Here is a 13379-nt window from a genome sequence, read left to right as displayed (position 1 = left end):
GAGGAAGTTTCTGTATATCCAGCACGGTCTGTAATGAAAGCTGGGTACATAAAAAGAGGCCTTCCTCAGTGCTGCTTCATCTGCACTGAGAGTACTACTTCAGATACACAGAGTGCAAAAGTGAGAGTTCAGTGAGGGAGGTGCTCCTTTCTTTTTCTACCTTTTTTCAGCCTCAAGTAACTGACTCTTACTTTGGTACAGGGGAAGAAGCTGATTGGTAGTTATCTGAGTTATTCTGTTTATTCTAATTGTAATAAATAGTTCTTAAAAGTTACGGCATGGCAGGTCAGCTCTTACAGTACGTGGGAAGTCATGGGTGCACCATGTGTCCTCGACGAAGACATTTGCAGCAAGTGTCACCGGCTGCAGAAGCTTCAGCTCTGGGCTTCGGAACTCGAGCGGTGGCTGCAGTCACTGCTGTGCATCTGCAAGGCAGAGAACTACTTGGATAGCACATTTATGGAGGTGGTGACACCACAGGTTAGGAGCATGCAGGCAGAGGAGGAATGGGTGACCGCCAGGCAGTCTAAAAGAACCAGGCAGGTGATGCAGGAGTCCCCTGAATCTGTCTAGCTTGCTAATTGGTTTTCCATTTTGGATACTGGTAAGGACAATGGTTCCTCAGGGGAGTGTAGCCAGAGCCAAGTTCATGGCTCAGCTGCACAGGAGGGGAGGAAGAACAGCGGAAGAGCAAAACGATAGGGGATTTGATATTCAGGGGATCAGACAGGCGTTTCTGCAGCAGTAAATGTGTTTCCACGGTGGTGTGTCGTCTCCCTGGTGCCAGGGTCAAAGATGTCATGGAGCGGCTGCCGGACATCCTTCTGGGGACATTGGAATCAACGACAATAGCTATGAGGAGGGATGAGGTCTTGAAAGCAGATTTTAGGTAGTTAGGAAGGAAGTTAAAAAGCGGGACCTCAAGAGCAGTAATCTCAGGATTACTACCATTGCCTCGTGCTTGTGAGCATAGGAATAGGAGGATTGATCGACTGAACACATGGCCGGAGAATTGGATGTAGTTGGGAGAGTTCAGATTTCTGAGGCATTGGGACCTTACAAGACGGATGGGTTACACCTTAACAAGACTGGGACTAATATCCTCATGGGGATTTGCTAGTGCTGTTGGGAAGAGTTTACATCAGGGGGATGGGGACCTGAGGGGTAGCTAAAATTGGAAGGAAGTAAAACCGGTAACGGGAAGTAGAAAAGTAGCAAGTGAAATTAGAAGGCAGGCAAAATAAAGTCGAGCATCAACTAAGCTTAGAATGCAGAATAATGTCAAAAAGACAGTTAAGGGCACTCTACATGAATACACACAGCATTCACAACCGGTTAGATGATTTAAAGGCACAAATAGAGGTAAATGGGTATGATCTAATTGCCATTACAGAAACGTGGGTACAAGGTGACCAAGACTGGGAACTGAATATTCAAGGATATTTGACATTTAGGAAGAATAGGCAAAAAGGAAAAGGAGATGGTGTTGCGCTAATAAGGAGGAATGGGATCAGTACAATAGTAAAGGAGGATTTCAGATTGAAAAAACAAAATGTGGAGTCTGTTTGGTGGAGCTAAAAAACAGCAAGGGGCGGCAAACATTGGTAGGAGTTGTTTACAGGTGACCAAACAGTAGCGGTAGTGTGGGACATGGTATTAATCAGAAGATTAGAGAAGTATGTAGCATCGGTAATATAGTAATCATGGGTGACTTCAATTTGCATAAAGGTTGAGTAAACTGAATAAGCACTAATGCTGTGGAGGACGAGTTTCTGGAGTGTTATAGGGGTGGTTCTCTAGAGCAGTATGTTGAGAAATTGACTAGAGAACAGGCTATTTTAGATCTAGTATTATGTAACGAGAAAGAGCTAATTAATAATCTTGTTGATGAGTAAGTACAATATGATAGAATTTTACATTATGTTTGAAAGTGAGGTGGTTCAATTTAATGCCAGGGTGTTAAATTTGAACAAAGGAAACTATGAAGGTATGAGGGACAAATTGGCTGAAGTGGATTGGGAAAAAAGGTGTGTCATTTCATAGGCAATGGATAGTAGAATGAATTGTTACAGAGTTCACAGCAAATATACATTCCTTCAAGGCACAAAAACGCAAAAAGAAGTCAGTCAACTGTGGCTAACAAAGGAAATTAAGGATTGTATAGGATTAAAAGAAAAGACCTATAAAGTTGCCAGAAATAGCAGAAAACCTGACGATTGGGAGGTTTTTTAGAAAGGAAGACCAAGAAACTGATAAAGGAAGGGAGAATAGAATATGAAGGTAAACTAACAAAAAACAAAGTACTGTAAAAGCTTCTTTGGGAAGGAAAAAAGAAACATTTGGCTAAGACAAATGTGGGTCCACTGCAGGCAAAGTCAGGAGAATTCAGGAGAGAAATGGCAGAGAAGCTAAATGATTACTGTGTGTCTGTCTTCATTGAGGAAGATACAAGAAATCTCCCAGAATTAGAGATCCAAGGGATAAGGGATATCAGCAATTGAAGTACAAGTAAAAAAATGTCATACTGGAAAAACTAATGGGGCTGAATGTTGATAAATGCCCAGGACCTGATAGTCTATATCCCAGAGTGGTGAAAGAGGTAGCTATGGAGATAGTGGATGCATTGGTGATCATCTTCCAAAATTCTAGATTCTGGAACTGTTCCTGCAGATTGGAAGGTAGCAAATGTCACTCAACTATTTAAGAAGGGAGGGAGAAAGAAAACAGACAACTACAGGCCTGTTCACCTTACATAAGTAGTAGGGCAAAATGCTAGAATCTATTCTAAAGGATGTGATAAATGCACACTTGGATAAAAGTGATCTGATTGGGCATAGTCAACATGGATTAATGAGTGGGAAATCATGTTTGCTAAATCTGGAGCTTTTTGAGGATGTAACTAATTGATAAAGCGGGGGGTGGGGGGGTCAGTGGACGTAGTATACTTGGATTTTCAGAACGCTTTTGCTAAAGTGCCCCACAGGAGGTTGGTTAGCAAAATTAAAGCACGTGGGATTGGAGGTAATATACTGGCATGGAATAAGGATTGGCTAACAGGCAGAAAACAGAGAGTAGGAATAAACGAGTCATTCTCACGTTGGCAGGCTGTGACTAGTAGGGTACCACAAGGATGAGTACTTGGGCCCCAGCTGTTCACAATATACATTAATGATTTGGATGTGGGGACCAAATGTGATATTTCCAAGTTCACAGAACACACAACTAAGTGTGTTGTGAGGAAGATGCAAAGCAGCTTCAAGAGGGTTTGGACAGACTTAGTGAGCAGGCAGGGACATGGCAGATGGCATATAATGTGGAAAAATGTGAAGTTATCCACTTCTGGTAGGAGGAACAGATTGGAGAGTATTTCTTAAATGGTAAGAGATTAGAAAGTGTAGATGTACAAAGGGGCCTGGGTGACATTGTCCATAAATCACTGAAAGCTAACATGCAGGTGCAGCAAGCAATTAGGAAGGCTAATGGTATGTTAGCCTTTATCACAAGAGGATTTGAGTACAGGAGTAAGGAAGTCTTGCTTCAATTGTTTCAAACCTTAGTTAGACTGCACCTGGAGTACTGTGTTCAGTGGTCCCCTTACCTTTGGAAGTATATTATTGCCATAGAGAGAGTGCAATGAAGGTTCACCAGATATGTTCCTGGTATGGCAGGACTGTCTGATGAAAAGAGATTGGGGAAACTGGGCCTGTGTCCTCTACAGTTTAGAAGAATGAGAGGTGATCTCATTGAAATCTACAAAATACTTAAAAGAATAGGCAGGGTAGATGTAGGTAAGATGTTTCCCCTGGTTGGGGGGTCTAGAACCAGGAGACACAATTTCAAAATAAGGGAGAAGCCACTTAGGACTGAGGTAAGGAGAATTTTTTTTAACTCAGAGGATTGTGAATCTTTGGAATTCTCTACCCCCGAGGTCTGTGGAAGCTCAGTCATTGAGTATGTTAAAGCAAAGATTGACAGATTTCTAAGTAACAATGACATAAAGGGACATAGGAATAGTGTGGAAAAATGGCATTGAAGTGATCAGCCATGATCATATTGAATGGCGGAGCAGGTTTGACGGGCTGAATGGCCTACCCCTGCTTCTAGGTCACTATTTCCAATTTTCCTATGCAAGTTAGATAAGCAGTCTGATAATTTATCAACAGTAGAGAAGTCGAGGAAGATGATGATGAGATAGAGCTGGGTTTCACCAGTGTACATTTTGTTTATTTATTCTTTCTTGGAATGTGGGCATCGTTGGCTAGGCCAGCATTTACTGCCCATCCCTAATTGCCCTTAAAAAAGTGGCAGTGAGCTGCCTTATTGAACCGCTGCAGTCCATGTGGTGTAGGTAACCCACAGTGCTGTTAGGAAGGGGGTTCCAGGATCTTGACAGCGATAGTGAAGGAACAGCAATATATTTCCAAGTTAGGATAGTGTGTGGCTTGGAGGGAAACTTGCAGGTGGTAGTTTCCATGCATCTGCTGCCCCTGTCCTTCTAGATGATGGAGGTCACGGGTTTGGAAGCTGCTGCCGAAGCAGCATTGGCAAGTGGCTGCAGTGTATCTTGTAGACAGTACACACTGCTGCCACCATGCATCAGAGGTGGAGGGAGTAAATGTTTAAGGAGGTGGACGGGGTGCCAATCAAACAGGCTGCTTTGCCCTGGATGGTGTTGAGCTTCTCGAGTCTTGTTGGAGCTGCAATCGTCCAGACAAGTGGACAATATTCCTTCACACTCCCGACTTGTGCCTTGTAGATGGTGGACAGGCTTTGGGGAGTCAGGAGGTGGATTACTCGCTTCAGAGTTCCCAGCCTCTGATCTGCCCCTGTAGCTACAGTATTTATATGGCTGGACCAGTTCAGTTTCTGAAGTGAACTTGTCCACTTTAGTAAGAAGAATAGAAAAGCAGCAGATTATTTTAATGGAGAGAGATTGCAGAACTCTGGAATACAGAGGGATCAGGGTGTCCTGGTACATGAATCACAAAAAGCTAGCATGCAGGAACAACAAATGATTCGGAAGGCAAATGGAATGTTGTCGTTTATTGCAAGAGGGATGGAATATAAAAATAAGAATGTTTTGTTACAGTTGTACAGGATGTTGGTGAGACCACATCTGGAGTACTGTGTACATTTTTGGTCTCCTTATTTAAGGAAGGATATAAATGCATTAGAAGCAGTTCAGAGAAGGATGACTCGACTGATACCGGAGATTTGGGGGGGTGGTGGGGGTGGATGGAGGCGGCACAGTTATCTTGCGAGGAAAGGTTGGACAGGCTGGACTTGTATTCATTGGGGTTTAGAAGATTGAGAGGTGGTCTTATTGAAACATACAAGATCCTGAGGTGACTCGACAGGGTGGATGCTGAAAGGATGTTTCCCCTCGCGTGAGAGACTAGAACTAGGGGACGCAGTTTAAAAATAAGACAGAGGTGAGAAGAAATTTTTTCTCGGAGGGTTATGAATCTTTGGAACTCTCTTCCCCAGAGACTGGCGGAGGCAGGATCAATGAATATTTTTAAGGCAAGGTAGATAGGTTCATGACTAACAAGGGGAGAAAGGGTTATCAGTAGGAGGTGGAAACGTGGAGTTTAGGCCACAGTCAGATCAGCCATGATCTTATTAAATGGCTGAGCAGGCTCGAGCGGCTGAATGGCCTACCCCTACTCCTAATTCATATGTATATATGTTCATATGGTCAATGGTATGTGAAAGCTATCGCTGTGCCTTCAGATGATGTCGCGAGGGGCAGTGTATTGATGATAGGTGCCAAGGATGGATCCTAGGGGGATACCAGAGGTAACCATGCAGGAGCAGGAAGAGAAGCCATTCCAAGTGAGAGGGCAGTTCCAACCATGAGAGGGCAGTTCTACCCACCTGGACTACAGTGGAGGCGCACTGGAGGCGGATGGTGTGGTCAACCATTTTTTCTAGTCACTGAGAAGCCAATGATCAGCTCTCACTTTCTATATAGGGCCTCTGTGACCACCTGATGCAGTGACTGATGGCAAATGGAGATGTTTCTGATGTTGCCTGCCCCCACCTGGAATAATCCACTAGCATTGATATTTATGGTGACAGTGACCTTGCAGCACCACCCTTGCCTTGCTGTGCAGCTGTACAAGTTCAGTGATCGCCTCCTTGTTGAAACACATGCACCTCACAAACTGCTCCTGGCTGTGGTGGAGGTAGGAGAAGTGCTTCCTAAAGACCTTAGGCAGGTATGACTTTCAATCGAGACCCCTCTTCCTCCTCCCTCTGCTTCCCCTCTCTTCTGCCTGGGCTCCATTCCCAAAGGGCAAAGCTACTATTGCCCTCATTACTGAAGCAGGCTTTCTCTTAACAAGGGCAGAAAACTCCTCCGACTTCCTTGGTAGGATTCAGTAGTAGACTCTTGAAAATCCAAAATAGTAAAACTCCTCAAAGAGCACAACACAGTCCTTCCACAAATTCTGCACCAGTGAGCACAAGTCAAAAGCACCTCAACTGGTAGTTGGATGTTTATTCCTTGAAGTAATTCTAGTTGGGTGAGGCCAGGGTTGAGAGGCATGGGGATGGGGTGGCTCATGCAGCTGAACGCATGTCCAACTGAGAGTAATTCAGAAAGGGCCTTAACTTGACATGTGCAAGCCAAATTGACAGATAGTTTGCCCATTTTGTCTGTTGCCAGCACATGCAAGGCACAGTCAAAGTGCAGCACACAAGCCTTGTCCGAGATTGCAGGAAGAGGCAGGTTCAGCCAAGCTCCCCAAGAAGCATCTGTGAGGTCCGATTCAGATGACAAACCTCTGGGTTAGGCCTTCCAACTCATCCTGGAGAGTCAGCAGAAGGCAGGGGGACATCACACAGTGCTGTTGGAAGCTCTCAACAGAGTGACTCGCGAGTGAGAGTATATCCACCTGCTCTCTAATGAAGTGGTGCCCACATGTGTGCATATGGAGGTCTCATGGGGAGGATAGCAGATGCCATGGAGATCCTGGTCCAGCAGAACGTGGAGCTGCACACAGGCTGCACTCCATTGGTGAGTTCCTGCAGTGGCAACGCGAGGGGGGAAAGGGGCACCCTGACGTTCCTCCAGGTGCTCCTTCCCCTCAATCCGTCAGGCCGGAGCCCTCAGGCACCCAAAGGGAGGAGGAGCGGCAACTGGACACCCCTGGGTCATCCACTCAGGAACCTCAGAGGCTGTCCACTCCCTCTGAGTCCCCTTTGCCTGTGAGCCCCTCAACCTCGTCCTGTCACCGCAGAGGGAGCAGCCGGCCAATGAGTGATTCTGGAGGGAGAAATGTGTGTGTGGCAGGGCCTTTCAGAGTCTCATGCAAGCACTCTCCCACGCAAGCAGAGCCTTCCCGTACCACACTCACCTCAATGTCCTGAGCATTTTCAGTGCTGCCTGCTGGGGTTCGCTTTGTTGTGCATCTGAGCTGACCTGCATCTCCACCCACCCACTGATCACATTCCCATGCAGCACCTGATGTCGCCCACTATGACTCTCATTTCACTTTCGATTTGGACAGCGTGGTGCTAATTTGTTTTGACTCTCACTCTTCTGTCCTTTACCCTCCCGCAGTCACCATTTCCTTTCCTCCATCACAGTTGACCTCCCCGGCATTACCTTTCGCCTCCCCTTTGTGACCTACTAGCAACAACCCTTTTCTTTGGGGACATCCTGGTGAACATGTACGTTCCTTCTCGAAAATTTCACCCCCATCCACATTCACCTCCCCGGCCCCCTCCTTCCCAACCCCAGGGTCCGTGTCTGCCTCAGAGTCCCCACAAGCCTCCCTCGCCGTCCGTTCTATTGCTACTGTCGAATCCTCACCGTCCCACCCTACCACCTCACTCTGCCCTTGGTCATTCTCACCATTCCTTCATACCATGCTCACCCTCCCCCCACCCACCCCCGGTTATTCCCTCCCCCTTCCTGACTCCATCAGACACCCATACATTTCCGCCACTCTTGGTCCTTCACCACCCACCCCTCCCACCCTAACTCCTTCCTCCAGCCTCATTCCTTCCCCCTTCCCGAATCCCTCAGACACCCTCGCTTCTTCCTCCAGCTTTACTGCTTCCCCCTTCCCAACTCCTTCCTCCACCCTTACTTCTTCCTCCACCCTTGCTCCCTTCCCTCTCCGCACTCATCCTCTCCCCGGACTCCCTCCCTTCTCCACACTCCTTCCTCCAGCTGGATTCCCTCCCCTCATTGCACTCCTTCCTTCCCCTGGATTCCTTCCCCGCTCCACACTTCTTCCCCCACCAAACTTCTTTCCTTACACCTTTCTCCCCTCTTACACCTACTTACCCAGTTGCCATCTTCTTCCCCCTTACCAACTCCTCCCCCGCAACACCTTCATTCACCTCCCGGAGACTTTCATTCCCCTCCCCGCAACCTCACACTCCCAATGCCTCTTCCTCTCCCAGTCAATCCTAGCCCTCTCACCCTCGTGAGTATCAACAGTGACTTTCCAAGTTCAGTGAGCTGCTTCACAGTGGTACCATGTCCATGAGAATCCACCCAGCATGCCATGGACATTCCTCCAGAATCCTGTTGCTGTCGGGCTCCAGCATCTTCTGCGCCTTGGATGTTCGCGATGTGAACAAGGCTCAGGCAGTAAGTCCTGACTTCTGCACATCACAGTTGTCAAGATGTGTTCTGCACCGGCATGTCTTCCCACCCACGTGGGCAGATGTTCCTGGGGGGGGCTGGGGAATGAGTAAGGCATGCTGGCCTTATAACGATATGCTAATGTATTACAATGAGGTTCCCGATGGCGGGGAACACATCCCATCATCGACAGGCTGAACAGGTGATCGCAAACTGATTTCACAACATCGTGAAACCGAATTTTGGCCTTCTCGCCCTATTGTCCACTCACGCCAACAAACATGCCCAACGTCAGCGGGCACAGGCAAATCCACTGAGGGGGGTGAATGTGCCTGCTGGTGTGTGGGGATGAAGGTGAATGAGAACCCCGAGACTGGGGTTGAGCTAGACACCACTCACTCCTACCCCTTTTCTCACACACAGGCCACCCTCACTCACTCAGCCACCCTCACACCTACCCTCGCTCACTCAGCCGCCTGCACACCCACCCACACACTCACAGCCGCCCTCATCCTCACCACCTGCCTCACCCTCACCCACCTTCACATTCACTCGCTCACCCACCCACCCTCACTAAATTGGCTGGAGGGTGGGAAGAGCAGAAGCGAGACTTGAAGTGAGGCCTAAGGCCTAGCAGCAGGAGGGGGAACGCCGGGAGATGCGGGGGGAATGCCGGGAGAAGCGGGGGAACGCCAGGAGAAGCGGGGGAACGCCAGGAGAAGCGGGGGAATGCCGGGAGAAGCGGGGGAACGCCGGGAGAAGCGGGGGAACGCCGGGAGAAGCGGGGGAACGCCGGGAGAAGCGGAGGAACGCCGGGAGAAGCGGGGGGAACGCCGGGAGAAGCGGGGGGAATGCCGGGAGATGCAGGGGAACGCCGGGAGAATGCCAAGAGAAGCGGGGGAACGCCAGGAGAACGCCGGGGGAAGCGGGGGAACGCCGGGAGAAGCGGGGGAACGTCGGGGGAAGGCCGGGAGAAGCAGGGTAAGGCGGGGGAACGCCGGGGGAAGCGGGGGAAGTGGGGGAATGCCGGGAGAAGCGGAGGAACGCCGGGAGAAGCAGGGGAACAAGCTGGGGAGCCGACCCGACACATATGATCAACAACCCCCCACACCCATCTCTAAAGCCATCTCCACAAGGCTGGGAAATTTACTGCCTATATTTCCTTTAGGGTTACGCATGTGTTTATTGTAAAGGGAGCATTGCAAAACATATTAAAAAGTAGCAAATGTAAAGTAAATTTTCAAAATAGAAAAGCTTGATGTAAGTGCCTGCTTGGTTCAGTGATTGCACTCACATAAGAATCTGAGAAATGGGAGCAGGGATCCGCCATTTGGCCCTTCAAGTTGGCTCCACCATTTAATAAGATCATGACTGAACTTCTCCCTCAACTCAACCTTCCCACACTATCCCCATATCCATTAATTCCTTTAGTATCCAAAATTTTATTGACCTCTGCCTTGAATATGCTCGATGACTGAGAATCCACAGCTTCTCCGGGGTAGAGAATTCCAAAGGTGCACAACCCTCAGAGAAGAAATTTCCTCTCATCTCAGCTGTAAATGGCTGACCCCTTATTTTGACACTATGGCCCCATGTTCTAAAAATTCCCCAGTCAGGGAAAACATTTTTTCAGCATCTACCCTGTCAAGAACCTTAAGCATTCTATGGGCTGAGTTTTCCCAGCCCATCTCCAACGGGTTGGGAGGCAGGAGGGCTGACAATATGGCGGGGAACATGTAAGGAGGGTAACATTTTGTATTCCCGCCACCGTGCCTTGTGTCAGTGGCAGGAACCTTGACAGTGCAGGTGCCTACTGGGCAGCCAATTGAACGACTCAAGTACACAATTACATACCACTTCCTGCCCCCGTGGGCATTTTGCCTGCATCAGGAGGCCCACTGCCAGCTAAACTCTGGAGGACTCTTAGCAGGTTCTGGTGGAGGGACAGTGGGGAGGAGAAGAGGGCCCTCCTTGATGGCAGTGCCAAGGAACTCAAAGGGGCTCCCTATGGCAACAGCACCGCTGGTGCACCATGATCACCCCTCACCCTTGCCTATTGCAGGGACACGCCTGTGTGGCTCTGCTTTCTCCAGTGGCTCGGTTGGCCCTCTGATTGGGCCAGTAGTTGTTGGGAGAAGCGTCTCAGTTGGCTGTCATCGGCAAAATGCAGCCCCAGGCTTCCATCATCCACGGTGGCATGTTTGGCTCCCACTTTCAGCCCCAGAGCCGAGACTTGATCTTCAATGAGCAAATTCAGCTCATATAGGCCTAGTCTACTCAAACTTTCCTCATAGGATAATCCCCTCATCCCAGGAACCAGTCTAATGAATTTTCTACACTCCCCCTGGGGCAGGTATGCCCTTCCTGAAGTAAGGAGGCCAAACAGGTTCTCTACAGGTGAGGCCTCACTAATTGCCCAGTCTAATTATAGTCAAGCTTCTTTAATCTTAAATTCCAATCCCTTTGTAACAAAATCCAATTTACAGTTTACCTTTCTAATTTTTGTTGTACCTCCATCTAACCATTTTATGATTCATGTACAAGGTCACCCAGGTCCCTCTGAATGCTATTATTTACCAGTCTCTCCGCATTCAAAAAAATATTCTGATGTTGTATTTTTCTACCAAAATGGATAACTTGGCACTTTCATTGCATTCCTTCTGAATACGCGGGTCCTAGTATCATTTCAGGATTTGAGTATATCGTCTAGGCTGATACTTCGGTGCTATACGGAAGATGTAACTCATTCTCACACGTTTGTCCTTTGGATTCGATTTTAGAAAGAGATCAGTCTAGCTGTTCTGCTAGTTCTGGTTGACATCAAAAATCCTATGAACTAGTCAAAATAGAAGAGGGATCTCCCCTGCGACTCCAGCCAACATATTTGATGCAGCCAGCAAATTAATTTACTCATTCAGGACTGTTTGTAGGAACTTACCATGTGTAATTTCTCCATCATACGTCTGTGCTTCGGAATATTTGAGACTTACGATAACGTACAAAGCTCTGTTACTTTCATAAGTATAAAACTGGAACATAACTTATTTATCAAAGTGCAGCTCTTCTGCCAAAATAATACCTGAACACATGCATGAATGAAATGGGGACACTCACTTACATCACTTTGATGTTTATTGACTTCCATCGCATATTTAACATCCGGCAGTTCTTTCATGAAAGAATAATTTGATCTTCCTTTCTCTGCATCATATTTTTGCTTATATTGTTTCTAATAAAATAAGAAAAATAGGTATCTTAATAGAGTCTACTCAGGGATAAAATACTGTAATAATGTTTACATTAAAAAATATCCCTTTCCTTTTTTCTCTATTTGGATTGCATGCAGTTTAAATCAAATTCAGAATGTTAGCAGACTTATAAAGGTTTTTTTACAACTGAGCAAAATAATGGACAAAATGATGAAATTATAACATAACTTAAAACGGGTGCAATATTGGATAGCCTCAAAATCGTGTACAGGAATTGCGATGCCCAATTAAACTGCACCAGTTCTTACTCATGTAGGCAGCACACAAACTTTGTGCTGCCTGTGGATTTACTGGATAACTGCCAGTGCTAAATGTGCTGCTGAGTGGCTGCATGCCTCAGCAGGGGAACAAGGTTTGTGCAAGGCTAAAGTGAGTCTGCAATGCTGGAAGCTACCCTGCTCATTCCATCAAAAATGCCTATCTCGTCCACTAACAGGATGCAGGCAGTCTAAAAAGACGTTCTGCCTACCACACAATTGAGCAACATTGTGTATTAAATTAAGTGCCAGTGCAATGCCAGTTACATAGGCCGTAGGTCCCAACGATTGGCTCATCAAATCAAACAACATGGTCCTTTGGCTGTTTGTAATAGGCAGAGTACAGACCATACTCAATCAGCTTGCACTTGCAAAGCCCAAAACAAAGCATCTACAGTGATTCTGCAATTGGGCAGGACTTGCTGAATAATCCTGCTGAGTGCCTTAACAGCTACACTAACAACCAGTTTAAGGTAATAAGTCGAGCTCATAACATGTCTCATTTACGCTTGCTAGAAGTGATATATGCAGGGACACGTTCTCTGCAACTAAAAGGAATATGCTCAAGCCTTGTGCCTTTTTTGGAATAACCCCAAAGCTTCGGGAGCTTATAGCTCCCGATCGCTTTCTCCATGGCAATACCTCAATTGCCAACCATTCAGCATCTTTTCTCCTGTAGTATAAATTGTTGTGATCACTTGAAATTTGGCATTCTTGCATCTTTCCTGATGAGTACAAGACGAAAAGCTTTGGAGAATGTCTTTCTTTTCAGCATATTCAAATAAATTAGTGGCAGCAAGCACATCACCTAAACATTTTCACAGTTTTGATGATGGTAACATGGGTGCAATATTAATACTATCTCTACTCTCTCCTTGTGTTGTATACAGCATTTGTTTTGCAGAATAAGTAATTAACAACAGGCTACATCATCGTACCTCACTCTGAATCTGTGAAACTTCTTTAGCAAATACAGTATCTATGGTGGCTGGCATCTGTGCATACAAGCACTTAGAGCTTTCCTTTTTCACAACTTCTTTGTACTTGGTCTGAAAATAAAAACAGTCTACTGTTACATTAATGAAAGAACAATCTAATATTTAACCAGGCCTAAATTAGTGGAGATCAATAAGTCTTTTAAGAAAAAATTTTTTTGCAACCTTGTCTGAATAGTCTAGTTTTATATTTTTCAAGGATGTTAACACAGTGGAATTTTCACAAACTTTTACAGCAAGAAACTTTTTGAGTCCA

The 13379-nt window shown here is 46.6% G+C and overlaps 1 protein-coding gene across 7 annotated transcripts in view; it reads right to left on the bottom strand.

Moving 5' to 3' along the window:
* nebl (nebulette) overlaps positions 1-13379 on the bottom strand; it is a 397411-nt gene that overhangs the window by 119297 nt on the left and 264735 nt on the right. For 5 of the 7 annotated variants that reach the window (XM_078538380.1, XM_078538376.1, XM_078538378.1 and 2 more), the window contains exons 4-5: positions 13067-13177; positions 11721-11831 (exon numbers count right to left, since the gene is read on the bottom strand). The exons of the other annotated variants lie outside the window; for them this stretch is intronic. In XM_078538380.1, the coding sequence (XP_078394506.1) occupies positions 11721-11831; positions 13067-13177 (222 nt within the window). The remainder of the gene's footprint in view (positions 1-11720; positions 11832-13066; positions 13178-13379) is intronic. 7 annotated transcript variants of the gene reach the window in all.

Source organism: Cetorhinus maximus, chromosome 3 (genome assembly GCF_964194155.1).
Source record: "Cetorhinus maximus chromosome 3, sCetMax3.hap1.1, whole genome shotgun sequence".
Taxonomy (NCBI): domain Eukaryota; kingdom Metazoa; phylum Chordata; class Chondrichthyes; order Lamniformes; family Cetorhinidae; genus Cetorhinus; species Cetorhinus maximus.
This window is presented reverse-complemented; position numbering and strand designations above follow the sequence as displayed.